Raw genomic sequence first — 26,319 nt, forward strand, 5'->3', positions numbered from 1 at the left:
AAACATTAGCTCCTCCAGCAGTAGAAACCAAAACACATCAATGAAAAAGAAAAAAATACAAGCCCAACTTTTAAAAATATCTGGTTTTTATTTGTTTGTGATTATATATTGTATAAGGCAAACAGAGATCAGTGTCCAGTAAAATGAAAAACTGACAGTTTTCTGTTTTGTCCACAGGGGAGCAGAGAAGAGCTTTGAGGTAATGAAATAAAAGGTTTGCATGACATCACACAGCATTTCATTTCTTCCACATCAAACCAGTGATTCATGATTACATTAGAAAAAAATAAAAATCATAGTTGTTTAAAAAAACTAAAACCATCATTCAAAGATCATCAAAAATGTAATGCTGAAGTTTAAAGTTGCTTTAATTTCTTGTAATGTTATAGTTGAAATGTAGTGACCTTTAAGCTGTACTTTATTTATGCCCTTCACAGAAAGTTTTTCCTGCTATTCATATGAAACAAGAATCATCACAACAGCTAACAAGGATGTTTTGGTCTAAATTCAAAGTAGCTTGCAGATTCTGATCACATGAACTCTTTGTTAGTTTACCAGGTTGAGTTACCTTTGCGTCCACGCCCTTAGGGAGCAGCGCTACCTGAGTCTCTTGTTTGTTCAGCCATTTTATCCTTTTCAATTGTTTTTTTTTATGCAATACAAAATGCCTAACTTTTACAAATATCAGGATTAATTAAACCAAAATAGTTTGAAATGGTTTTAATCATAGCTACATGATTCAGTTCAATACAGTAAGCCCTGTTTTTTCCTGTTTTACGGACCTCATTTGTGACATACAAGCAATTGTTTTCCCTGATATATAATACTGGATGAAACTGGTACAAATGTTATAGAAAAAAGGTAATGTTTTTTGAAGCATCTGATTTTAGTCTTTTGGCTGCTAAAAAAAAACAATTTGAATTGTCTTTCTCATCTAAACTTACATATGTCAAATGCCAACTATGATGCATATCTTACCATTAAACAAACAGACATTTCTTATGGTGAAGGTGTACATAACATGCATATTCACAATATTTACTCCATTTTGACAGTCCAAATATCCATAAGCATTAGCAGTTAATCATAAAATACAAAAAAAAAGATGTTGAACGGTTAACTCAGATAAGTTTTTAATCATGGTTGATGTCAAATTACTTTCCTATATTTATGTATGTGTACAGCAAAAACATAAGAACAGTTCATATACTACATTAAAGTAGTTTTTAACTGATTGTGCTATTAAAGAAATGTGTATATATTTTAAATTAAATGTGTTTACCTTAAAAAAAAAACCATTCCAGTCACGCTGATAGAAAACTGTCTTGTAAGGGCTATTTATTCCTAATAAAAGTGTTCAAAGATAAGCAACCCCACTGCGCACAGAGGGGTATCTGGATTGGTAACTGTAGATAGTCGACGGCTGCCTTGACAGCATTGGCTGAGGTTCTGGTCGAGGGATAAAAACCAGCTGCTGAGGCTGTAGAGGAGGCCGAGGCTGCAGTGGCGGCAGTGGCTGGGGGGTGTAGGCCGTATAGTCTGAGTTTTTCGAGTATATGTACCTCTCTGATCTGTCATCTTCAGACTGTATATTGCAACAGGTAAACATGCATCCTCCAGCAAATAAGAAAGCAGCTGACACCCAGCCAATATAGAGAGCCTCTCCAAGCTCCCTGCGCTGGGCATCAATCAGCAGAGGGTTGTAGAAGTCCCTGATGATGACGTGGCCTGTCCAGGACACAGGGATAAGGACACAGATGCAAGCCATTATGATCATACTTCCTGCAATGATGAGGACCAGTCTCTTGGCTCGATCGTTGTTTCTGATACATGATGTGCACTGCAACCCAATCAAACTGATCAGCAAACCAAGGCCTCCCAGAGCCAAAGAGCAGCACATTAACCCTCTTGCAGCTTGCAAGTCAGGGGAAAGAGCCAGCAGAGAGTCGTAGACCTTACACTGCATCCGTATGTCAGCTTGTCTGAAGCAGTTCATCCACAAGCCTTCGTAGCGAGTCTCAAACACTATAATATTCTCCCCAATGAAGGCTGTGACCCGCCACATTGGCATTCCAGTGCTTGCAGCTGCCCCAATTAAACCAATCAGAGTCAGTAAAAGTCCCACAATCTCCAGCGCAGAGTTGGCCATCCTGTCCTCAGTCGCTCATCCAGGCTCACAGGTGGAAAAGCAGAACAACAATATTTGGTTATAGATCAAGGCAGTTGGTTTTCCCTATTAGGTGGCTTTTCATCCGCATGGAGGAGGAGCAGGTGGCTGTTTCCTTGTACAACCTCTTCCCTATGGATGGTACGATATAATGGGAAGGGGTGGGAGTTTGTGGCTTTACCTAGGAGACCAATTCCTCAGTGTGTATTTTACCTCTGCTCACAAACCCCAAGAGCTTCTGTACGCTGCTGCTTTGTTTATTCAGATGGATCCTTTTACGTCCTCAGATATCACGTTACAGGGAACCATTAAAGGGGAAATATTTTGCCATGAGACAATAGTTTGAAAAAAGAATATATATGAAAATTTCACCTGCTGATTTGAAGAGGTTTGATATGTCAACATTATTTCCAAATGAATAAAATAATGAAAAAATAAAGTTAAAAAGTGAAATTGAATCTGAATCACTGAAAATTTATAATTTCTTTCTAAATCCCAGATCAAAGGATTCTGCAATTGTTTCTGAAGGACTGTGGTAGTTTTTTTTTTTTTTTTATCTGATTGGCAATTTTGTGTCTTGCAGCTTTTGGAGCACCGACCCCAGCCATTCTGCATCCTCAAAAAACTTTTTTTTTTTTTGCTTTTTTATTGTCATTGCACTATCACAAGTACAGAGCAACAGAATGAATACTCTGCATTGAACCTATTTCCTTGGGGAGCAGTGGGCTGCCATTGTGTGACGCCAGGGAAGCAGTGTGGGGTTAAGGGTCTTTGCTCAAGGACCCAGAGTGGGAGTCTGTGGGAGTGGGGCTCGAACTCAAAATGTCAGGATTCCAAGCTCTATGCCCTAACCACCACGCCACCACTCTCCTTAAAGGTTAACTCAAAACAGGAAGCAAAACTTGAAAAAAATTCCCCTACACCTTTTAACTGGTCTATTAAGCCATTTTCTCGTCTGTGGTTATACTCTTATTTACCTACGTTGTTGTAAAAACACCTAATTTCTATTAAACATTAAAATAATTATTCAAACACCCAGCTCCTTTAGCAATGACCTTACTTACTAAGGGTGTCAAAACTTTTGGACATCTGGAAAGACAGCAGTCTATCCCGTAATACTGTAACATGACATTTATATGATTAAAAAAAAAAAGTTTGTTGCACAATTTCAATGATCAACTTATTGAAAATTGTATCAAGTTGCTTCTAAGTTTGCTTTATTAAGTTGCTGGCTATTACACATGAGTTTTGTTTCTTTTAACTAATTAATTTAAAAAACAGTTATTTTGTGGCATTTATGGATATACACCTGCAATAAATTGAGATAGTTTGCATTGTTACTCAATTAATAGACTATTTTATACTGCTTTTAAAAAAGCTTACAGTCCAAAGTTCTATTTAAATCTGTTTCCTTTTTTTGCTTTAATTTCAGAGAAAACTTTAGCAAGATTAACTTCACAGTTTTATTTATCAAATGACAAAAAATTTGGTCCTTTTTTGTTTACAATTGTTGTACGGGACTTTATGTAGCCAAAACAGGCTTTTCGGTGGCAATAAGAAACAAAAAAAAAAGATTAAAAACGTAAGAGCTGTTGTAGACAAAAATAAACAGGTTTACAAATTTTTCTTAACTTATAAGTTGTGTTTTTTAATTAATAGAATTAATAAGTGTGTTTGTTTCTTATTGGTATTTATATGTTTTGTTTTTTGATCCTTCTGTAAGTCTATGGAAAAAAGAAAAAAAACTGGAAGTTGCACTATATACATGGTTTAGAAAATCTTTTTTAGTTGGATGTTCTCAAACAAGCTGGTTTTGCTGGTTAGGACACATTTCTTCAAGGCAATGATTAAGCAACATAACTTTCCGTGTGGACACACCCGTAGGTAAAACAAAAGGAGTTTCAGCAGGAATATCTGGATTTCCAGACAAACATTTTTTTTCTTTCTTTAGAATCAAGTTATTATCAGGAAGCAAAACTAAAGAAAACTTACATGTTTCTCACTCTTTTTTATTTAACATGAAAATATTCATATGACGGTCTTATTTTGAAAATAAAAAGTATATACATAAAATCTTAACAGTATACAGAGAACACCTGAAGGCGTAGAGAATGTCTAGTGCACATTTTAACTAAAAAGACCATCTATAGAGTTTGTAAGGCATAAACATCACCGCATTGCTACTACTAAATGCTTGGTCAATAGCCACAATACAACAGGGACTTAAGCAATTTAAGCACACTTCCATATAATCACAACTCAATCACTTATTTAATGAAATTGAGTCTCAGAAGTACACTTGCCTCCCTTTTTTTAAACCGAATGCATCTTTTTAAATTATGCCATTTCTTCTCACTCAGTTGTCCTCATTCTTTGAACCACGTTTTATTTTCTGGTTTAAAAAGCAAGTCCAAATATTTCCTAGTACTGAGTCGGAGTATATGCCACAGATCCTGTTGGAGGTGCAGAGTACTGGGGTTGGTAGCTGTATGCAGGCTGGTATGTGTACGGCTGGTATGTGTAGGCAGGTTGGTAGATACTTCCACCAGGATTGTAAATGACCCTCTCCTCTTCTATATTGGTGCGCGGAGCATGGCGACACAGCAGAATGACTCCAGCTGCGAAAAGCAAGGCAGACGTCACCCAGCCGATGTAGAGGGCCTCTCCGAGTTCTCTTCGCTGGGCGTCAATCAGCAGTGGGTTGTAGAAGTCCATGATGATGACATGGCCAGTCCAGGAGACTGGGATCAGGGTAGTAACACAGCCCATGAGGAAGAGACATCCTCCAACCACAAGGACGATGTGCTTTGTGCGAGCACGATGGTCCACCATCTTAGTGCATTTCATTCCCACCGCTGAAACAACCAGGGCGAAGGTTGTCAGCGCGACAGAGCTGCACATCAGACCTCTGGCTGCCTGGAGATCTGGTGGCAGGAACAGCAGGGAATCGTACACCTTGCATTGCATTCTGATGTTGGCTTGTCTGAAGCAGTTCATCCACAAACCTTCCCAACGGGTTTCCATCACAATGATGTTTTCCTCAATGAAGGCTGTTACCTTCCACATGGGCAAGCCAGTCACCGCTGCTACTCCGATCAGTCCAATAAAACCAATGACGAGAGCAATAATCTCACAGCAGATTTCATTTCGCTTTTTCCTCTTCTCAGCTTTCATTTTTTCCTCATAAACAGAGTCTTGGTAGTCTTGGTAATCTGTGTAGGCCTGGGGTGGCTTCTGCAAGTTCTCGTCATAGTAGGATGGAGCATAGGACATTGGTGGCTTAGTATAGCCACTGTAGGCTGTGTAAGACGCCATCACATGTAACACCAAAGGCCAAAGATGTGCTGTGTGGCTGCACCCTTACGGCTCTGGAGGAAGGTCTGAAGAAGAGGGCGAGCAACAGGACATATACTCCCAAAAAAAACATGCAAATGATGCAATGCAGCCTAACTGGTTGATCTACTTGAAGTCATCAGATAGATGCTGACAAAGAAATGCTCCTTGATTGATTGATTGCAAATGAAACTGCACTGACTTTCAATCCGTTGTGAAAACAAACATAATCCTCTTATTTTTGATGATTTAACAAATAAAGTTAAATCTGGTCAGTTTCTGTAGTTTAAAGATCAGGAAAGATCAGGACAAAATATATTATAATTTAGACATTAAAAAGGTTAAAATATACATCGTAAATGGGTCATGAATTGGATTCCCTTAATGTAACAACGATCATAATCACATCTGGAATGACATCAATTTGTCAAAACTTGATAAAAAAAAAACATTATTTGTATAAATAGTTTTATTAAGATGGCTCTTATAGTTTTTTACATCCAGTCATTCATTTTTTCAACAAACTGAAAGCCGACCACAGATGCCAGAACCTCTGAATTTCTTATGCAAGGTGAGCTGATGAGGTGTTGATTGCAGAGAAACAAGAGGAGGATTGGTTTCACTTGCCAGAAGTTCTCACCTTTTACATATACTTATGTTTGATTTGTCTGTAATGTTAGGTTTAACCTTAGCCATGTAGAGGCAAAACAACTACTTGAGACACACTTATATTATATATATCATTTTATTTTTTTAGGTATCCCAAAAGTTCCAATAAATCATTGTGTTCAGAGAATCCACAAAATGCCTGCAGTACAACATCTAAGCAGTTGTATTTAGCTAAAACCACTGGTTGCGGTTTCAAAGTAAGCATGACAGGTTTAACAGCTGCTGTGAGGTTGAATGAGTCCCCAGAGATCAAAGTGATTTAAGGTACTGAGATACTTTGGAATATGTAACAGTAAATGCAGGGTGTACAGCCTCAGTAAGCTATTATTTATTAAGTAAGCTTAACATTTATTTACTCATGTCATCTCAAATGTTCAGGAGGTCGCATTTTCTATTTTCTTGTATTCTGTTTTTAGCTGTAGCTTTGCACAAATCCAGTCTTCCTAGAATGAGTTTTTTAAACTAGGTTTGAGAAATCTGGAATTTTGATTGTCAATAGAATGAGTGTTGCTCTGAATGTCTTAGATTTATTATTTGTACTAAAAAATATAATTCTATGAATATCTGGAATGCAGTTAGTATTATACAGCCATTTATGCATGTCAGCTGATGTGATTTTTGTTAAAATTGATTATTGACAGCATACATATGAACATGCAAACTCAACGCAGAAAGCCAGGATTCAAAACCAGGGTCTTCTTGCTGTAAGATTTTCCAAACATTTGGTTAATCTTTAAAGATGTTTACCACATTTTTGGATCATTTTGCAACCACTGCATCAATTTAAGCTATGAAAACGAGAAATAGATTAAGCAACTGGTTGTGTCTGTGCTCTCCTCCAGTGTTTTGCTAGCATTCCATTTGCATCCTGTGTTATCCTACAGATTTATTTCAGCATTTGTGAAATATATAATGACATATACAATGACCTATAGATATCAACATTTTACAACTCAGATGCTTACATTGCTTAAAGTTCTGGTAAAAAGCACTCTCGTTTGCAAAAGAGGCCATCCTTAGTTATTATTTTCTTGACTTCTCCTAATGATTTTCCTTTTTTTTTCTATTAAAACTCTTTGGTGCTTGATGGTTTATGTGTCACAGTTTATATGTTCACATTTAAAGTGGTTGTAAACTTCGCATCCATGTGAAGCTGACTTTAGCCGGTGACTCAGCATGTCAGGGAGCTAAGGTGAACAGGGGGATGGTTAAAATTGGATCTGCTGAAAACTCTTTTTCTCATGTCCAGTTCATGATTTCTCTGAGGGTGTAATGCCACCAAAACAACTCAGAGGTCACCTGGAGAAAACACACACATACCTTACTTGTCAGATATTTCTTTATTATAAAGAGGAATGTATAGTTATAATATACAGATAATAAATGTGCTGTGTTTCGGAAGTTAATGTCTATTCTCTGAATTTTCCCGATTAAATGTGTATGTAAACAAGTATACAAACGCTTGACTGCTTCCATTTGTGCCTGTGAGTTTGTGTGCAGTTGACCAAAGCAATATTACTTTGTCCTTATTTAATTAAATTCATTTGGTAAGCTAATGTTACTATCTAGATTGTTGAAATTTAGATAAAACAGGCGTATTACTTAACTAAATACAAAGTTAGTGTTAAAAATTAAGTAAATAAACTCAAATCTTAGTAAGATACACCACAGCATCAAATTTTAAACAAAGCATATAAGAAAACATATTTTTTTTTTCCCTTATTATATTAGATCTTCTGGGGATAAAGCATAAAACAATAATTTTCAGTAGAAATTTCGGCACTCTGACTTACAGCTTTTTTTTGTTAATGTATAGTGAGTTATGTTTGCATTAAATATTTACCAGAGATCCAAAGTTAAAATAATTAAAAGAGCTTTCCAAATTAAAGAGCAAATGAATTGCCTTGCAGAGATACAACATTAATCAAAAAATACACATCAACACTTTTTTGTGTATGAAATTGTATAAAAAAGAATATTTGTGACTAGAAGTGCGAGTCACTGAAGCCTTCACTTTTAAAGTCATGTGCAAACCAGCGTGAGTTTTCTCCTTGGTTGAATGTTGAGCATTAAAAAAAAAAAATCACAATAATTTACACATATTCTTGGAATTTATGGAAGCTGGATCCTGCCTTGGCGAGGTATACACTGTCATCTTTTGCAGCACTTTTTTCCTCCATTAAATATGCATCAATGTAGTGGTCTTCCTCTTTGGTTCTCCGTTTGCTATATCTGAAGAGCAGGATGATTCCTGTGGCCAGCAATACACCAGAAGTTCCCCAGCCGATGAAGATTGCTTGTCCCAGCTCTCGTTTCTGAGCATCCAGCAATGTTGGATTATAGAACTGTTTGATAATCGAGTGACCCACCCAGCTGACGGGAATGAGTGTAGTCAGAAATGAAAGGAGATACAAACACCCCCCAAAAGCCAGAGTGATGTTTTTGCTCTTCATGTTGTCACCACAACAGTAGCTCCTCTTGATTCCACAGGCAGTGACAATCAAGGCGATGAAAACCAGAGCAATGGAGACGCACATTAATCCCCTCGCCGCCTGCAGCTCGACCGGGAGAACCAGCAGGGAGTCATACACCTTGCACTGCATCTTGATGTCAATATGTCTGTAGCAGGTCATCCAGAGGCCTTCCCAGAGCTCCTCCATTATGATAAGATTGGCCCCAATGAAGGCTGAGACCTTCCAGGTTGGTAGAGCAGTTACAGTGATTGTCCCAAACAGGCCAAGGAAGCCCAGAACCAGGGCTACGATTTCCAGCTTTGCTTTCATGGTTAAGAGGAAGAAACTTGTGCTCGTCTCGTCTTTTCTGTGTGCGTGCAGTGCAGGTACTAACCAGCATGTCTGTTTAACAAGACTCTAAATCTGATATAGTCATGCAATGCATGTAATGTCACTCTGCTGGTTTGGAACACCTTAATCTTAAAAAATAACAGTGCTTTTAGTAAAGGAAAATTAAACTACATTAGTCTTTCTCCTGAACCAAATGTCAACGCTTCTTGTCATGCATTACATATAAACAATTTGCATGTGCTAAAAAACAAAGAAAAGCTAATTGGGTCAACATCCTGCCTGTTTAGATGTAGTGACCCCCAATCTAGAGGAAGAAAATGCTTTTTCTTCCATAGCTACTGCAATTCTTAAAAAAATAGAGAAAACAAAAATAAATGACAAAAAAATAAGATACAATTATTCAAGAACAAGGTGAATAAAATGTATGGCTAAGTGTTGAACTACATATTGTTACTGATCAGAAGTTTCCATATAATCATCATTAAAAAGTCCGTCATTAATTTGGGGTTTTTATGGATGCATTTGAACTGTTTTACTTTTTGTTTGTTTGTTTGTCTTTTTCTATGCAGAAACATTTTATAACATAGAACACAGAATATTCCTGAATTATTTAAGTGTATGTTGCTTCTTACCTTAAGAAAAGACTTCCAAATATACTGACAAAGTACTAAAGGAAATCAAACTAATAATTGGCTGCGAATGATTTTTGTGTTCCCTTCTAATCAAAACAGTGTAAACATTTTACGTACAGGCCTAGATTTACCCAAACATCCATACTTATACTTAAATAAATGTCCACAAGCTGTAAAAGCCTTATTTTATTCTGTAATAATCAACAAACATCAACAATAATTCTGGTTGAATATTTAACTGCTTGATTTTATCACAAATACAATCCTCATTTCAAATTATACAATTTATTGTTTATTCTCCAATGGTTACCGTAAGTTAATTTCTTAACATTACTCTGTTTACATTTAAAAGCACATTTTTTGTGTTCAAAAGATGCCAATCTAAATGTCTTCAGAAAAGTTTTATGAACAGATGACACAAACATCATATAGTTTGCTACATCAATGCTTTTAAACCTCAGACCACTGTGTTTAAAGCAAAATGATGGTTGCATAATACTGAGGGCTTTGCACAGAGCAGTCGGATTACTGTTGATCAGATTCATCAATTTCCTCTCAGATCAAACAAGACTTGCCAAAATGGGGAGTTCTCACAGAAAAATGAATCTAATATCAAAACTGGGTTTAAAACAGATTAAGCAGGCAAACATCAAGGCTTTACAAAGGTCATGGTTTCCTCCCTATCTATGATATTTGCCCACAATTCAGGACAAGGACGGGAAACCAGACAACATAGTTTATAAATAGCTTTTCTAATGAGAAAAGCAATGAAATATATACAAACAGAATAGTATTAGAATCCAAAAATGATTCTGACATTTATGCTGATATTTAGTATATATGTTTAATCAGAAAGGCAGTTATTTTATAAGATTTCATTAGTGGCTAGTTTGTGAACATATGTAACTAAATTTTGGATTCCATATCTCAAGAGCACCTCTCGGGAGTGTATATTTGAATTTTCTCACAATCTAGAAAGCTTTGACAACATATGTTATATTATTTTTTGTTAAAAATACATTAAGTATGTTTAGTGTATAGTCTTTTCTATATGTTAGGACTTTATTCATGTTTTTTTTTTTATTTATATGTTTCCATTTCCAAAAGCTGGTTGGAGCTATAAGCCTTAGTGGCCACTCATATCGATGTACAAACAATTACAATACTGATTTTTTTTTTTTAATCAGTATTGTAATTGCAAAAAAAAAATAAAAAATTGCACATTAGAGTTTAAACTAGATTTTTTTTTCTCCATTAAATGTGGGTAGAATCATTTCAAAACAGTGACAGACTTTAGAGTGGAGAAGAGCAGCCACTTCTTCTGTGAAACCTTATTTGATCTAAAAAAAAAAAAAAAAGGTGACACCCTGTTGATCATCCTGTTTCTAAGAAGACAAGAGAGCAACAGACAAAGAAATGTGGCAGGAGAGGTCACAATACAGGAACAGAAACCGGAAAACCTGCTGAACAGGTTCTCTGGCCAATACTGCCGTCAGCTGCTTTGAATGTAAACAGATAAGATCACTGTGAAAAACCCAGAGTGGTAAAGTTAAAAACAAATGAAAGATGGCTTTGAAAGAAGTTCTGCTGCGGCTAAAATGTTAATGTTTGATTTTTATTTCAAATCTAGATTACATAGGAATGAAATAACTGTTTTTAAAGGAAAATGAAAATCATATAAAGGAATAAACATTAAGCTGTAACAATTTGGATACAGGAAATGTTCAATAGGCTTCATGCGCCCCCTACTGAATGCAAATATGACTGCTGACACCTAAGTGTTGAAGGAGCAGTTTTCTCAAGAACTGCTTACTTGGTGACACATCGCTGCTTTATTAAGCAAGAGTTTCCTGGTTGAATAAGATGTTTTTAAAGTAGGGCACCATACTAAGAAACGTTTGAAAACTTTTTAATTGGTTATTTATTTATTAATGACACTGAGTTGCTGCTGAGTTACAGGAAAGAATATATATATATATATAATTATTATGTCAGTGCCGAAATCACAATACTTACATAATTGATAAATTAAAAAAAACAATGTATAGCACTGGATCGCCTTGAATGTGACATTGTCTGAAATCATTTTCGCTGAAGTATTTCTTCAGAAAAATAATATATAATTTATTTAGTTTTATGCACTGTTACATTCTCTTTAAAAACATTTTAACTGCAAATACCAGGAGAAATGCCTTAATATCCGAATAAAGGCAAAACAACATATTTTAAATAGCAAAAATGTGTTAAAATTATTATTCATTTCAATTATTTCCTTCAATAATTAAAAAAACAAGTTATTTTAATAAAATCTATTTCTTCATATTTCATTATCTTACAAATTGTAGTATTACTTCTGTATTAGTTTCTCCCTCTGCAATCTCAGGATGGTCACACAGTAGAATAACAAAATACATCTATGCTTGCTAAATGTAGGCCATAGATAAAAGTAATGTTCGCAGTCATGTAAACTCAAATCTTTAGCATATTCAGTATGACATCTATAAAATGTTCTATGTGTTTAATGCATAAATTCGAAAAACAAGCAACATTATTTATTTTCTCTAAGCTGGTTTTTCAAGTAGTAGTGATAAACTTGTTTTGTGGTCATAAAAAAACAAGTCTTTAAACATGGATCCCCACATCCCAAGGTTTGGATGTCCTCGATGTCGTGTCCTGGTGTGCTTTTTTTCCAAACATCTCCATAGCATGATCCTGCAAACAATGTTTTAATATGGGGATGGTGGGTTTTGGGTAAGTAATAAAAGCAGATCTTGTTTTCTCCAAACATGGTGCTTTGAATGCAGCCCCATACAGTTAATCTGTGATGTCAGGTGTGTCATGCCCTGTTTACACTACCCTTTTGAAACCGTACCGAGATAACTGTTGAGTGTAAATGGCAAGCACAACCAAACGGCGCTAACATGGTACTATTTCATCAGTAAGTAAATGGTAAATGGCATGTACTTATATTGCGCCTTTATTCAAGTTAGGAGACTTGACCAAAGCGCTTTACACTACATTCATTCACCCATTCACACACACACTCACACACTGATGGTGGCAAGCTACATTGTAGCCACAGCTGCCCTGGGGCTGACTGACAGAAGCGGGTATCAGTAGGGATCTGCTTATTGTCTTCTTCTGCTGTATCTCTGACCTCTCTGTGGAACTTCTCCTTCTTCAAGATGTTTTTTATTCATTAAGCTTATTTAGAATAAATTATAATAATAATAATGCACACAGAGAACAGATTCTTTTTTATGAGATTATAATTTTCTTCTTTTTACTCCTAAGGTGAATTCTGATTGCACTTGAATTGTTTTTATTGTTTCCATCCATCCATTTTCCGTCACATTATATCCTATCTGGGGTTGTGAGGGGTGTTGATGCCTTTATCTCACTGTCAACAGGCAAGAGGCGGGGTCAACCCTGGACAGGTCGCCAGTCCATCGCAGGGCAACACAGAGAGAAACAGGACAAACAACCATTCAGGCACACACTCACACCTCAGGAGAATTAAAAAAAAACAGTCATAGTTTTTCTTGGAAGGAAGCCGGAGTACCCCATCCTGCAGCTGGGAATTGAACCTGAACCCTTCTTGGTAGCAGTGCTACCCACTGTCGTACTGTGCAGCCTCCATTAGAGTTATATCAAAGCTAAACAAATATGCAAGTACAACTGCTTCTTATATGGTTAATATTCAGAAAATTAAACATTTGCTCAATTTGATCATATAATTATCTTGTGCTTTGTGTTGGTTAAGCAACATATTAACCCTATAAACACATTGAGGTTTATGGCTGTAATGTAAAAAGTATTGGAAAATGTATTTTTTCACCAGGAGGCTGACTTGACTTGTGAAAGCATCCTTAATCAAATTTAGTGATCAAAAGCAAACACTCCTTTTTTGTGTGATAAATCATAATAGTCAAAATTGCAATTATTTTAACTGATATTTCGTTTGGGATTTTATTTCAAATTTTCTTTGGATTAACTACAAGTATGTAGATGTTTCTCTACATACTTCGTTTCAGTTTTGTATGACCTCGAAAGCTTGATTCTCCAGAGTCTATTTTTGCAGGACTTTACAGTAACCTTCATCTTCCATGTATTGATCTGCCTGCTAGTTACAACATTTTCTTTCCTTCTTTGCGGCCACCAACCCACCTGAAGGGTTGGAGTGAGAAATGTAGTGTCTAATTCTGGGGAAGTCATGTAACTAAAATTGAGTGCCTCTGCGATTTGAAAATTGGGTTTTGTTAAAGCGCAATTATATTGTTATGGCAATTAATTGCTCGGCTGTATTAAAATAATATTCTCAATACTAAAACTAATAAGAATTTTCTTTGCCATGATCGAGTCAGATGGAAAGTTTCAGCTCTGAAATATGTTTTTGGTTCTATATTTTTTCCTCTTTGTCATACATAAGCATTTTTGACGTATTGCAAACAGTTTAACATACATATCTGTAAAAACAATTTTGAGCAGTTTAAAATGAAAACACATGATTCAGAACACAGCAGCTTTGAATTTTGAATGCTTTGAAGTAGGAAACAAATGTATTTATTATGATATCAATACATTATATATATATATATATATATGTACAAATAATAAAAATGAAGTCCTAGAAGCATAATGAGCTTTTTAAATCATGACTTCGTTCAATGGTCAGATATTCTACCAGCCTTTCGCCTTGATTGCATTAGCAACTTTGGACTCTGTGGGGAAAAAAACAACAACAAAAAAGCAAATCCAAGTTATTTCTGATGCTTGTGACTAGAAAATAATTTTACACATGAATAAATAAAACATTTTCTTTGAAATCCATTGCTAAAAAGAATGTAGAAACACAAACAACTCAGAAGAAGCTAAAGTAGTGTAAATTATCTATAATAAAGTGAACGGTGAAATGTTTGTGTGTGTGATCTGCAGTTCATTAGGCAGTAATATTGGTAAAAACACAACATGGTTTCACAGTAGTAAAAAAAAATGACACAGCAAATACAAATTCAAGTAAAAACAGGATAATGTTAAACTAAAAAAGCAAGAATAAGTCCATTGTTTCAGTAAAATTACAGCTTTTATAGCATTTGGTTATTAAATGTAACAAGAGAGCTAAAACAAACGAGCAAAATCATAACAACAGTTTATATTCATGTGAACTATACAGTAAACTATGCAAGACTGTCGTCTGCAATTGATTATTCTGTCTTTAGGGACAAATAATATACAGCCCTTAACTATGATAATAACTCTGAGTCACACAGACCAAACAAATATTAATGTTCTCACAATACCTAAATTTGGCAACAGCAGGCAGGACCAAAGAACGAGCCCAAATGTGCAAACCATGCCAATCAAAGCAAGTGATTACATCTCATGATTGTACCATTATTTCACCTCTCTAAGCAAACACTTGACAGCTATGAAACAGCATCTGAGCTGGGATACAGCTCTCCCATTCTGGAATTAATTATTGCTCTAAAAATGATCTTACCTGTACAAAATAAGCATTCAGCATAAGTAAGGTGAAGGAGGGTGCACTGTTTCTTTTACTAGCTGTGATATATATCAATGCTCATGCACTGTTTGTGATGAGTGATCATTGTGCGGAAAATATAAAGAGATTCCCATCGCTTTCAGCTCTTATGTAGCACTGTCTGAGGATGAACCTGATAGCTCCCTTCGAACCCAAACCTCATCTTTCTCTGCTTGATTCCCAGAGTTGTCAGTTATGGAGCTCTTCTCTGTGTCTGATATCTTCTCTTCATCGGGTTCCTTGTTCTCAGCTGGGGACTGCAGATTCTTCCTACTGTCTGTTTCTGAAACCTCCAGAGATAAAGCCCTCAGGGGGCTCTCCAGCTCAGCCTCTTCAGACAGAGCCCTGGGTGTTTGGCTAAATTCGTCATCATCATCACTTAGGATGTCTGTCTCCTTCATCTCTTCCTGGTCTTCGTACTCTTCCAGGTCAAACTGCTCCTCTACCCAGCGGTCTGTATCACCTGCCAACTGCTCATCCTTCTGCTGCGGAGGAACAGAGTCTGATTCCTGTGGTGAAGTGAGGTCCTGCTGTTCTGGGTCCCCATCAAAAACAATGTCAGTGTCTATGGTGAAACGGTTGCGCACCAGCTTTCTTCTGCCCAGAGTCCTAGTTGGGGCAGATGCTGTTAAACAGATAAAATAAAAAACACAATTAAATACAAGTAAAAGCAGAAGACTTTTGTAAAAGGACAAATAATAGTTTATAGAACAGCCTTCTGGTTTATTCTCATTTAGAACATATTACTTTTGCATGTCTAATGACCGATGTTTTCATCCATTCTGTTTTTTGCAAAAAGTTAAAATCCTGCAAGGTCGTACTAAATAACAATCGATTATCAACATTTTCCTCAGGTTCAAACCATGAAGGATGCAGGCTTAAACCAATCCTGGTTGCATGTTTAGATTTTTGTCCTATTGGAAAATAAACTTCAGCTTAAGTCTCAGGTCTTTTGCAAAGAGCATTATGTTATTTCTATACCCATAGTATCTTGCATCCAAATTCAAAACTTAAAAAGGCTTTAGCAATATAGCTTAACCTTAATATAACAAAATAAAAAAAAATATATATATATAACAAAATACAAAGAAGTTAAAGGGGTATAAATATCTTTGCAAAGCGCTATATATAGTAGTCCCTTCATACATCATTGTAAATTGTTTGGATGCACAGTTAAAGTTATAAATGAATAGCTTAGATTCCATCAAAGATCCTATCTGTGTCAGTAAGGAAGGAATTGGGACACTAAGCCACAGGATGAATAAAGCCACAGACTGGCATTTACCGGCTCTATTTATGGCTGGACGGGCTCCCTTCAGGGCACACAGTCGCTTTCCTCCAAATGGCACATACTGCTGGTTCAGGGGTAAACTCTCCGTCTTTAAGAGCTGTCGGCGGTGCTTTTCCCTCAAGATGGAGTGGACCGTCTTCAGGAATTCCTTTCTGCTCTCCGGAGAGCTGAGAGAGGAGATAGAAAAGCGGTGTTATCAGTTTGTCAGTGTGATGGGAGCTTCATGCATACTTTAATTTGTGGTGAAACTCCTCCACCTCCTTCAAGAGGCAACCCTCACCTGCAGCACAGGTGAAAAGTCCTCTCTGGTCTTCCCTCTGACTCGGATTTTGTGTGAACTACTTCACACATAGCAGAACTTTCCCCATCTGTTTGGTACAAATATTAGCGTTATTTGCAGTGAAACATGGGGAACTGAAACTCAAAACAGAATCTGGTGTATAATCTACCTGTGTTTGACATGGATCTTATTTGAAGGGCATCAGTGGGGATCATGTGACGGAATCGAAAAGGATCTTTTTCTTCTGAGGAAACAGAAACTCGATGGGAACCACCCTTCAATCAAATAGAGATTATAATGTAAAAATCCAACAGAAAACCACTGCTAAATCCACTTTCATAAAGTACAGTTGCAGATTTTTAACCTATGAGTGCTTTGTTTGTGGGTAAACTTACAATTTTCTTCTTCTGCTTAGACTCTTCTTTGCATACAAAGACCACAGCTGTTTTGAAAACTGAAAAGCATAAAAAATAAGGTGGATTTCACAGACAGTGGAGTTTAGTGTACAAATATAGTAGTATTTAAAAACAATATGTTAAAAAAAAATGTTTTTACATTTGCCATCTCCAAGTTAAAGCAGCTATTAAAACATTTGAAACTGCGAAAAATGACTGAACTACCTTGGAGAAGCACTGAGCTAACATTGTACGCCTGTATACGTAAAAGTTTGTGTTCGATCGGTGTACTTTAATGTTTTTATTAGGACTTTATGTGTTAGAGTCGTGCCTTTCAGAATTTTTAGCTTCTGACCCTAAAATTAAAAAAATCAGATGCTCATGATCCTTAATCCTGAGTTAAATTGAGTTCAAAAGCATTTTGACTCAACAACTTAAAAATTCATACAAATGACAAAGCATTCAATAGACACTATACACTAACACTTTTTCACTCTATATATTTATAAAATACATATGCTTTATCATTATTTTTTGGTAAGTTGTTTCATGTTAGAAAAAAAGTATATCCTCTATTAACCTTCCTTTACTCTGACATCCTAAGTGTTGTGTATTTAAACTGCACCCCAGCTAAGGTTTTACTTACCCACGTTTTGCTGCAAGTCCTTTGTGTGCCTCTATTCCAGCTTTTCACATTGGTCATTTTTTTTGAAAAAGGCTTAAGTAAATGTGCATAATTTCTTAAGTTCAACCACAGATTTTAAAACTGTACTTTCGTTTAGACAGCATAGTTATCTACGGAAGAGGATTAGGGCCACTGAAAAAAAAAAAGTTAACTGATTTTTTTTATTTTATTTCAGTATAGTATGAATTCTGATTTTTTTCTCAGAATTCTGACTTTTTCCCCATACTATACTGAAATATAATTTTAAAAAATCAGTTAAATTTTTATTTATTTTTTTCAGTGGCCCTAATCCTCTTCCGTAGTTATCCATATGTGGTCAGCATGTAAAAATATGTGTCAGATTTTTTAAAGATTTTTTATAAGTGAAACATTTAGACAATAATATATCTGCTTACTGAAACTCCACAACTGTATTCACACTGATATATCTTATAAAATCCCAGTAAAACACCTGGAAGTTTGTTTTCTGTGTTAGGGTGCACCATTGTTATCCTACGTAGGGAAGGAGAGTGTGAATAATTTCTTTCTTTCTTTTCTTCTTTCTCTATGAAGGGGAAAATTTGAAAATATTCAGATGGTAAGACATTGCATCTAAAAATAAATGCTGAATATTGTCATGATTCTACATTTTCTGGAGTGTTTGGTTTTGTTTAAGTTTCCTTTATGATTTTTCAGTCACACTTTCATTTATGTCATTCTGCGTTTTCTAGCTAATTGGTTTCATTTCCATTTTGTGTAATTCTAGTTGTTTTCTGGTTGTATTTGAGTTCTTATGTATTTCTTTGTATGTACTCCTTTCCCCATCTCCCCTCTGGATCCTACTTTCCCAACCTGCTCCTAATCAGTTGATTACTCATGTATTCTCCTCCTCTGCTGTTACTGGATTCTCTTCATTCCCTCATTAACCTATGTGTTCTCTTTTGTTCAGGTTCCCATGTTTCTTGATTAGCTATTTCTGGATTTATGCTTCTGTTGCCACCACTTGTTATTAAATCTGCAAGAAACCACCTCAGCTTCCATCTCTGCATTTGGGTCCTCTACAAGCCTCCAATTCTTTCTGTGCAATATCCGACAAACACAGTGGTGTAATGTTGATGTTCAGTTTGACAGCAGAACAAAGATTACAAGCAGAAATGCAAATTTTCAAATCACATTTTATGATTTCCTCACTACTTTGATTTACTCGATTGAAATGAAAATACTTTTAAAACATGTTTTTGCCAAAGATATGTTTTTCTACATAAACCCTGAAGTTTCAGTGGGCCATTGATAGAACAAAAGATTAGTTATGGGTATGATTATAATAAGTTGTTAGATTATGAGCTGTTCCTTTCTTTTAACACTTTGTAACACAGTCATTTTCTGATTACTATGATGCGGAAACACAGCATAGAAGAATATATTATATTTATTAAACTGCATTTCATCACTGACATACCAAATGTTGCCATCTGTGGTTCTTTCTTCCATTTTCCAAGGGAAACAGGAGGGTTGATCCATGTCACTGTGTTGTGGAGCAGCAGATCGCCCATCGATAGATCAGCCACCTGGTTGTTGTGTGAAAATATCAGCGGCGTCATTTCATCTCTTTTCTTTTTTATTATTTTGACAGAACAAAGTCCAAACCTACCTCTTTCTTTTCACTGCTCTGCTCAGTGATTAGCTGGTCAAACACTGCTCCAAACTCCTCATGGATCTTCTGCATTTCATTGATGTGGCTGGCAACCTTGTTCATAGCCTTTATAGCAACTAGAGCCAAGAAGAAAACATGTTTTGAGCTAAACTGTTGTGATAGTCCATGCTATAAATGTAGCTCTCCGTCAGAAAGATTTAATCTCCTCAGTAAATTATAAATTTGTCTTACCATCCAAATGGTAGTGTTCCTCGCTGTCTGGGTCAGTCAGGGAGTAGAGCTCCCTCAGCAGAAGGGGGTATTTTAGCACCCTCTGGATGGGTTTGATTAAATAGGATTCTAGGGTGGAGGAGTGCTGCTGCTTGGGATTTCGCTCATCAAGAAAGGCCTTGAAATTAAGGTCAGTTTTGGCTAAAAAGGCAAAAAACATTGTGTTGGCAAAAGCTTTAACCAGATAATCCACCTTTAGAATAACTAATAAGGATTTTCTACAATAGATAGGCATGGGAGAGGTGATGTACTTGTGATTAAAGGATATCAAGGCATATTGAGCTTTAAAACTTACAACAAGTTTCCATTATATCATTTCTAGGCTGGTAATTTGACCAGATAACCGCCCTTTGGAACAAAAAGAAGCACATGACCCAAGATATTACAAGCTGGCCCTGCAAACTGCCTGTCAGCTGGCTTATAAACATTGCTTTTAACAATTAAACACAACCACATATATATATATAATTTTTAATTTGATGTTAAAATATATATATATATATATATATATATATATATATATATATATATATATTTTTTTTTTTTTTTTTAACATCAAATTACAATTTAGACAAATATGCAGTCAAAGTTTGTGGACATTTGGTGTGACAAAATGAAAAAACCTTTTAGAAATGTTGAACAGCTGGGAGCACGATCACTACTCTAACCTGAACATGAAAGATTTTAGTGTTCTGACTATTAACAAAACACATCCTGATGCTTACCTTTATTTCATGAAGTTTAATTACACATAAGTGAGTGTTTAAATCCTGTTTAGGACATGGTCTCTCTCTGCATTCTGTCATGTATTAGTACACGTATTTGCTGGCATATATATAGGATTTAATTCCTGAGATTATGTGAAATAAGATTGTTATATCGAAATAAAATGAAGCCTGTCTCGTAAAGTGATTGATAGCATTACAAAAAACCTGCATTGCAGATAAGAGGTTGACTCACTGAATATAATAGTGGCACACAAAGCATTCCAGTGAAGATATAAAGGGAGTGGGTGTAGTGGCTTCAGAGCGGTCTGTTCAACACTTCTAATTACATATCATACAATCTTGCTGGGCTTTCAACCCGGAGAGTTTCCAGCTGGAGGGTATACAAAGGGTCAGATGGACAACTGCGGGCCACAATTTGGCAGAGCAGATTTATGGAGAATTGCAATATACAGCAAATGGTTGCTGGATAAACACACACTCTCCTGTGAGGCAAGGTGGAATGTCACCCCAAGGGAAAGAAAAAATGTACCCACCTTTCACAAGAACCTTTGGGACCTTGGTGTGGCTGGCGCAGAAAGCACTGTAGATCTTAAAACGGTCTGCATAGTACAAGAAAGAGCCTCCTAGAGAAAAGAGTATTTTCTGGAAAAGAGTTCAATAAGTCAAAAAATGTCCATGGGGCTCTTCAATGTTTGATAGTTTTTTTTTTTATTTATGATGGATATGTTAGAAAAAAAAAAAAAATTTTTTTTTTACCTTAAACTGATCCACACTCTCCAGTCTCTCCAGATCTGGAACTAATCTGGTTCCATCTTCAAGAGTTTTTAGAAACTCTACCTGGAATTCCACCATTTCGGGTAAATTACCAAACAGAACATCCAGCTGTAAAAAAGGGAAAAGAAGATTTCTATATTATAATATTTCCATTTTAATAGTGTGAAAATTCAAATAGTCACGCAACATGAATTTTAATGTTGCAAATGCATGTGAAGAATATTTTAATTCCCTCTCTCTTCAATTTCCATCTCCTCTTGTTTTACGGAGTAACACTTCACATGATTATGCAACAAACCATTAATAGAATATCTCACAGCGCTGGCATCTAAAAGCCAAGGTACGCTTTAAAAGCTTTTGCATGGGAATGATTTACATACCTCATCCTGTGTGAGGAAGTTCTCTTTCTGCAGCGGGGTTAAATATCTCCCAATAAGACAATTGAGATCCTGCAAGGCAAAAATTAATTAATTACTTTGGGTTAATTGAATTTTAATTTGCTATGTGGGGTACAAACAGAAACACAACTAGAGAGACAGGTATAAAATATACAGTTTAAGAAGAGGAAAAGGACAGTTCAAAATACAAGTCAGAGGAAATGTCACAATCCTTTTTAAATGAATTTTAACAAATAAGCCGGAAACTAAGGTACGGTACATCACTTTTGAAAACAATGTGCCATGCAAAAGGTTTAATGGATGGAAATGTTTGAAATGGCTAAATGTGATTAAACAGGTTTTTTTTTATAGAGCCTTAGATAACTGTCATGAGGCTGGGAGAAATCAAAAAGACTACAAAATGAAACGGTTTTGAGTTAGCATAAATTCACATTGGAAACGGAAACTTTATGATCTCCAAGAGACAAAAACAAGAGTATGAGAGCAGCTCCATTAGTTAAAAAATTATCAACTTAACTGATGTCAAATATTTAATTTAAATACAGATTTATTAAATACAGACTGACATATTTCAAGCATTTATTTTGGTACATTTATCATTTACGGCAAATTAAAACCTAAACTTTGGTTTCTTAAAAATATCACATTAGACCTAAAAACAAAAAAAACTGTGAGTTTGCATACACATTGAATGAAAGCCAAAGTTTTGTTTGAGTTTTAAGAAAATTCAAAAGTAAGGTCAAGAAAAAGTGTGTTTGGAGTCTGTTTTAAAAACCACCAGATAGATGTATGCAGGAAACACACTACGACTGTCCCTTTTATTGCTTGTTATTAAATGACTCTGAAAACAGAGAGCTATGAAATGAATTAAAGAACTGAACTGCTGCTCAAAGGCCAAATGTAAAATTCTAGGGCAAATATAAACTTAGCATTAATAATGGAAGTAAATGTGGAGACACAAAACGCTTTTTTTTGTACGTTGGTGGTGGTGCCCTGCTTTTTCTTAAGCCAGCCCAGTTAAATACTTCCTGCTTTCATGGGCTAACAGGCTCACTGAATCTGCTGACTTTATTTTAGCACTTATTGTCAAAGAGATCATTTGGGGAACCCAAAGCACACAGATAATCTATGCAGGGGGGTCTTCAGTTCTTGTCCTCTAGGAACCTTTAGATGTATTCCCAACATACCTAAATCAAATGGGTGAATCACCTCCTCAGTATGTTGTGAAGTTCTCAGGAGTCCAGCAAATAAACTGAATATTTCAGTCTGGTTTGTTGAAGCAGAAACAGACAATTCATGGTTCAAGGTTGAGGACACAGGACCCCTGAGGAGCGGAACTGAAGAACCCGAATCTATGGGGTATTGACAGGAGGAAAACTAGAAACACCAAACCCAATAAATCTAACCTGTCATCCTAAATACTTCAGTAATGCCTAAATTCAAGCAAAGTAACCGCTAACCAATAATTAAATGTATATACAGTACTATATATGGACTTCCGTATTTAATATTTTTCTCAATTGAGCTGGTTATTTATAAGCGTACACAGAGTATTAGGGCCAGGTTAGAGATTTTTTAAATTATGAAACACTATGAGAATAAAGTCATAAAATTATGAGAATACAGTCGCAACAAGAATAAAGTCATGAAATTACGAGACTAAAGTCGCAACATTACAAATATAAAGTCGTAAAATTCCGAGAACAAAGGTGTAACATAACAACTATAAAGTCATAAAATTACGTGAAATTAAGTCCTAATATTACAAGAATAAAGTTGTATTTCATAACAAGCATTTTTTTTTTACCTAAAATGAGCAATGTCGTGCATAATGTGAAGTTATATTTTGGCATCGATTTGACAAATAAAGGAAATCTTTTAGCACTCCAGCATCAAATTGGGCAGGATGTTAAAGTGGACTCAGGTTGCTGTTTGGTGATGCTGATTGGCCGTCATCTGCTGGTCGGAGCTCGAAGCTTTCTTTCTGAAACGGGTTGTGGAATGATGATTTAATTCTTGGAATTTTTCAACTTTATTCTCATTATGACTTTATTCTCGGAATTTTATTGACTTTATTCTTATAATATTGTGACTTAATTCTATATTTTAAAAAAAAATCTCTTGTCTGGCCCTAACACTCTGTCGTAATAAGCCTAATTATACAATGAACAAAATGAATTGCTTGATATATATCACTCTTTTGTAATCCAACTTTAGGATTTTCCCTTTTTGACTGAAATAATGAAGCAAATTATATGACATTGTACTTTATTGAAATGCATTTGCCTAATAAATCAGCATAAAAAACAACCATTCAAATTAAAATGACAGCAGCAGTCCACTCTGCTATGTGTCCCTCTGGCTTTTTCAAAAAGGAGTAAATAAACATACATAAACATTAAGCGTGCCTTTGTGACAGACGAGAGTTAATTACAAGAAATTAAGAACCCAAGAAAAATAAATAAATAAACCAGCCCCTTAAATCTTGTGCGATATACGATCAATCATTTGTAATGTGATTTCTTCAATAAGTATTTCTCTGCCCCCTAGAATGAGAGATAGTCATTCAAATAGTCTTGACAGTTTCCCATTATAAACCATGTCTAACCCAGTTATTCCACAGAGCCATTTTTATACCAGGCAGGGAAAGATTAGAAAATATCCAGACAAGGACACAGCTGTGTCCCCATCATGTCTAAGGGGACACAGATAAGTATGAATTGTTTATACAGAAACTCTGACGATAGATGGGAGAAAAAGCAATCATAAACATCTGCTAAGTGATGGGTAAGACGATGGATACTGACTTTGACATAGGTGCGCTCGGTCTCCACTAGTTCACAGATCACTTTGCGGAGCTTGTCGGCATCAGACAGCTGTCGAGGAGTCACGGTAGGCGGGAAGGGTGAGTCCGGGCTCGGCGAAGAGGACATGCACTCTGACGGATTCATGTCATGGAGACTGCGACAAAAAGCAGCGACCTGCTCGGTGCTCTTTGAAGAACAAATAAAAAGGAGAAGGAGAGAGATGAATTAACCCCCAAAAAAGATAAAAGTGTAGTCCCAGTGTTAGGTCATAAAAGGAAATATGCAATAAGCAGCTGATCAGCACCTTGAAAGGGAATGTGTAGGCATCACCTTCTACCTACTGATGTGCACAGACTCATGACTGTTCAGAGAGTGAGCCTAGAAAGAGGCAGAGAGGCAGCTCTAAAAAAATCTTTTGCACTAATTTGGTCTATTTCAGTCTATCAGAACTCTGACTTTCCGACCTCCTCTTTTTCTCTCACTTCCCCGGTTGCTTTCTTCCTGCTGATGGATTAGCAGTGTAATGATTCAACTCTTTCACTGGATCAAAATATACACACACTGTGTGTCCACAAAGAGTATGGGTTGCCATGGTGACCGGCCCTGATGTGCATTAGACTATTATTTTGGACCAAAATAGACCCCTCTCAACAAAAGCCTGCATGGCTGAACAAATAGTTACTTTGTTTGCAAAAGGCTACAGCCTCTGCAGCCAAACAAAAACAAGAAACGCCAGCATGTAACATCAATACGATCACAAAAGAGAAGGCACAAAGAGACTCATGTCTTATCCATCATAACTTGATCTCATCCTACTTTAGAAGATCACGACAAAAGAGATTAACTCAGAATATCCAGCATACAAACGGCCCAGCCAGAGTACATTAAAAAACGTATAAAGGGGTCAAAGATGTCTCTGCCTCGTAAAACGGGCAGTTTTATAGACTTGGCAGAATCACTTTATCCTGTCACACCTACAAGTTCCTCTGGGATAAAATAATTACAGTATATAGGCCCCACATAGCTGCCGAGGATGGATGGATGGTTCTAATCTTAATTAAGATCGAGGCGCTGCCAGTCAGCACATCTCTCAACATCAAAACTGCTGCATAAAACGCAATGCGCAAACAAAAATGTGCCGTTCATCTATCAAAAGAGCTGCTTCGCTATATGTTCGCTATATGTTGTTTGAGTAACAGAAGGAAATGAGGAAAACATTTTTGTCTTTAAATACATGATTGAATGATGTCTAATAAACAAAATTAACTAATCTTTTAATTAATTAAAGCTCATGCATTTTTTTTATTAAAGTGATTGTGAGCATTGTTATCTAATCAAGCAGACATTTCTGGGAGAAGCTACAGACGGGAGATAGATTTGCAAAAATTCTCTGGAGGCTTCAACACCAACTAGAGGTACTATGACTGCTCTATTGCCAAAACTGCATTTTATGACATCTAAATACAACTTTGTCAAAAAAGTGTGTCGCTAGCCTTCACAGTTTGTTCACAGTTGCTGATTACAACTGTGAACAAATAAAGAGATTTACTTGTGAATGTTTATTACATTCTTGTTTAATATGCAAGAGTCAGCATTTATTTATATTGTTATTTAAAGCAAACATCTTGTACCAAAGTGCTGCACAAAAGGACATACCATTAAAATAATCCACTAGTATGTATGTAGACAGAGTGCACAAGCTTATACATTTATTTACAGTGCAGTCATATATGCATAATACAGCATAAAACCATGCACGTATGTAGTGCTGGTGTGACAACACATTTCAGTGTATTTAACTGTCTACATGATCATCCATCTTCTTCTGCTTATTCTATCAAGGTGACAATGGGGCTGGTGTCTATCTCCAGCAATCTGTGGGCGAAAGGCAGGGTACACCATGGACAGATC

At 36.1% G+C, this 26,319-nt stretch overlaps 4 protein-coding genes across 5 annotated transcripts in view; all 4 read right to left on the reverse strand.

The window, feature by feature from the left end:
• Positions 1–115: 115 nt before the first annotated feature.
• LOC107095575 (claudin-8-like) lies at positions 116–2,333 on the reverse strand. Its single transcript, XM_015391719.1, has one exon. The coding sequence runs from the start codon at positions 2,147–2,149 to the stop codon at positions 1,358–1,360; it is 792 nt and encodes a 263-aa protein (XP_015247205.1). The 5' UTR covers positions 2,150–2,333; the 3' UTR covers positions 116–1,357.
• A 1,495-nt stretch (positions 2,334–3,828) lies between these two features.
• Positions 3,829–5,548, reverse strand: LOC107095558 (claudin-8-like). Its single transcript, XM_015391695.1, has one exon. The coding sequence runs from the start codon at positions 5,480–5,482 to the stop codon at positions 4,589–4,591; it is 894 nt and encodes a 297-aa protein (XP_015247181.1). The 5' UTR covers positions 5,483–5,548; the 3' UTR covers positions 3,829–4,588.
• Positions 5,549–6,976: 1,428 nt separating this feature from the next.
• LOC107095564 (claudin-17-like) lies at positions 6,977–8,997 on the reverse strand. Its single transcript, XM_015391701.1, has one exon. The coding sequence runs from the start codon at positions 8,950–8,952 to the stop codon at positions 8,263–8,265; it is 690 nt and encodes a 229-aa protein (XP_015247187.1). The 5' UTR covers positions 8,953–8,997; the 3' UTR covers positions 6,977–8,262.
• Positions 8,998–14,150: 5,153 nt separating this feature from the next.
• The window catches only part of LOC107095569 (T-lymphoma invasion and metastasis-inducing protein 1-like), a 67,160-nt gene continuing 54,991 nt past the window's right edge, over positions 14,151–26,319 (reverse strand). For both annotated transcript variants that reach the window (XM_015391708.1, XM_015391709.1), the window contains exons 16-27: positions 24,409–24,594; positions 21,584–21,652; positions 21,186–21,311; positions 20,963–21,071; positions 19,663–19,842; positions 19,429–19,547; positions 19,237–19,345; positions 17,114–17,172; positions 16,888–16,993; positions 16,719–16,806; positions 16,433–16,605; positions 14,151–15,772 (exon numbers count right to left, since the gene is read on the reverse strand). In XM_015391708.1, coding sequence (XP_015247194.1) covers positions 15,255–15,772; positions 16,433–16,605; positions 16,719–16,806; positions 16,888–16,993; positions 17,114–17,172; positions 19,237–19,345; positions 19,429–19,547; positions 19,663–19,842; positions 20,963–21,071; positions 21,186–21,311; positions 21,584–21,652; positions 24,409–24,594 — 1,842 coding nt within the window. In that variant the 3' untranslated portion in view covers positions 14,151–15,254. The remainder of the gene's footprint in view (positions 15,773–16,432; positions 16,606–16,718; positions 16,807–16,887; positions 16,994–17,113; positions 17,173–19,236; positions 19,346–19,428; positions 19,548–19,662; positions 19,843–20,962; positions 21,072–21,185; positions 21,312–21,583; positions 21,653–24,408; positions 24,595–26,319) is intronic.

The sequence above is a fragment of the Cyprinodon variegatus genome, unplaced genomic scaffold (genome assembly GCF_000732505.1).
Source record: "Cyprinodon variegatus isolate N-32 unplaced genomic scaffold, C_variegatus-1.0 Scaffold557, whole genome shotgun sequence".
In the NCBI taxonomy this organism is placed as follows: Eukaryota; Metazoa; Chordata; class Actinopteri; order Cyprinodontiformes; family Cyprinodontidae; genus Cyprinodon; species Cyprinodon variegatus.

What these genes read in the sequence shown, in the direction of transcription:
- LOC107095575 (XM_015391719.1), bottom strand. Translation starts at nt 2,149, where the DNA reads ATGGCCAACTCTGCGCTGGAGATTGTGGGACTTTTACTGACTCTGATT.
- LOC107095558 (XM_015391695.1), bottom strand. Translation starts at nt 5,482, where the DNA reads ATGGCGTCTTACACAGCCTACAGTGGCTATACTAAGCCACCAATGTCC.
- LOC107095564 (XM_015391701.1), bottom strand. Translation starts at nt 8,952, where the DNA reads ATGAAAGCAAAGCTGGAAATCGTAGCCCTGGTTCTGGGCTTCCTTGGC.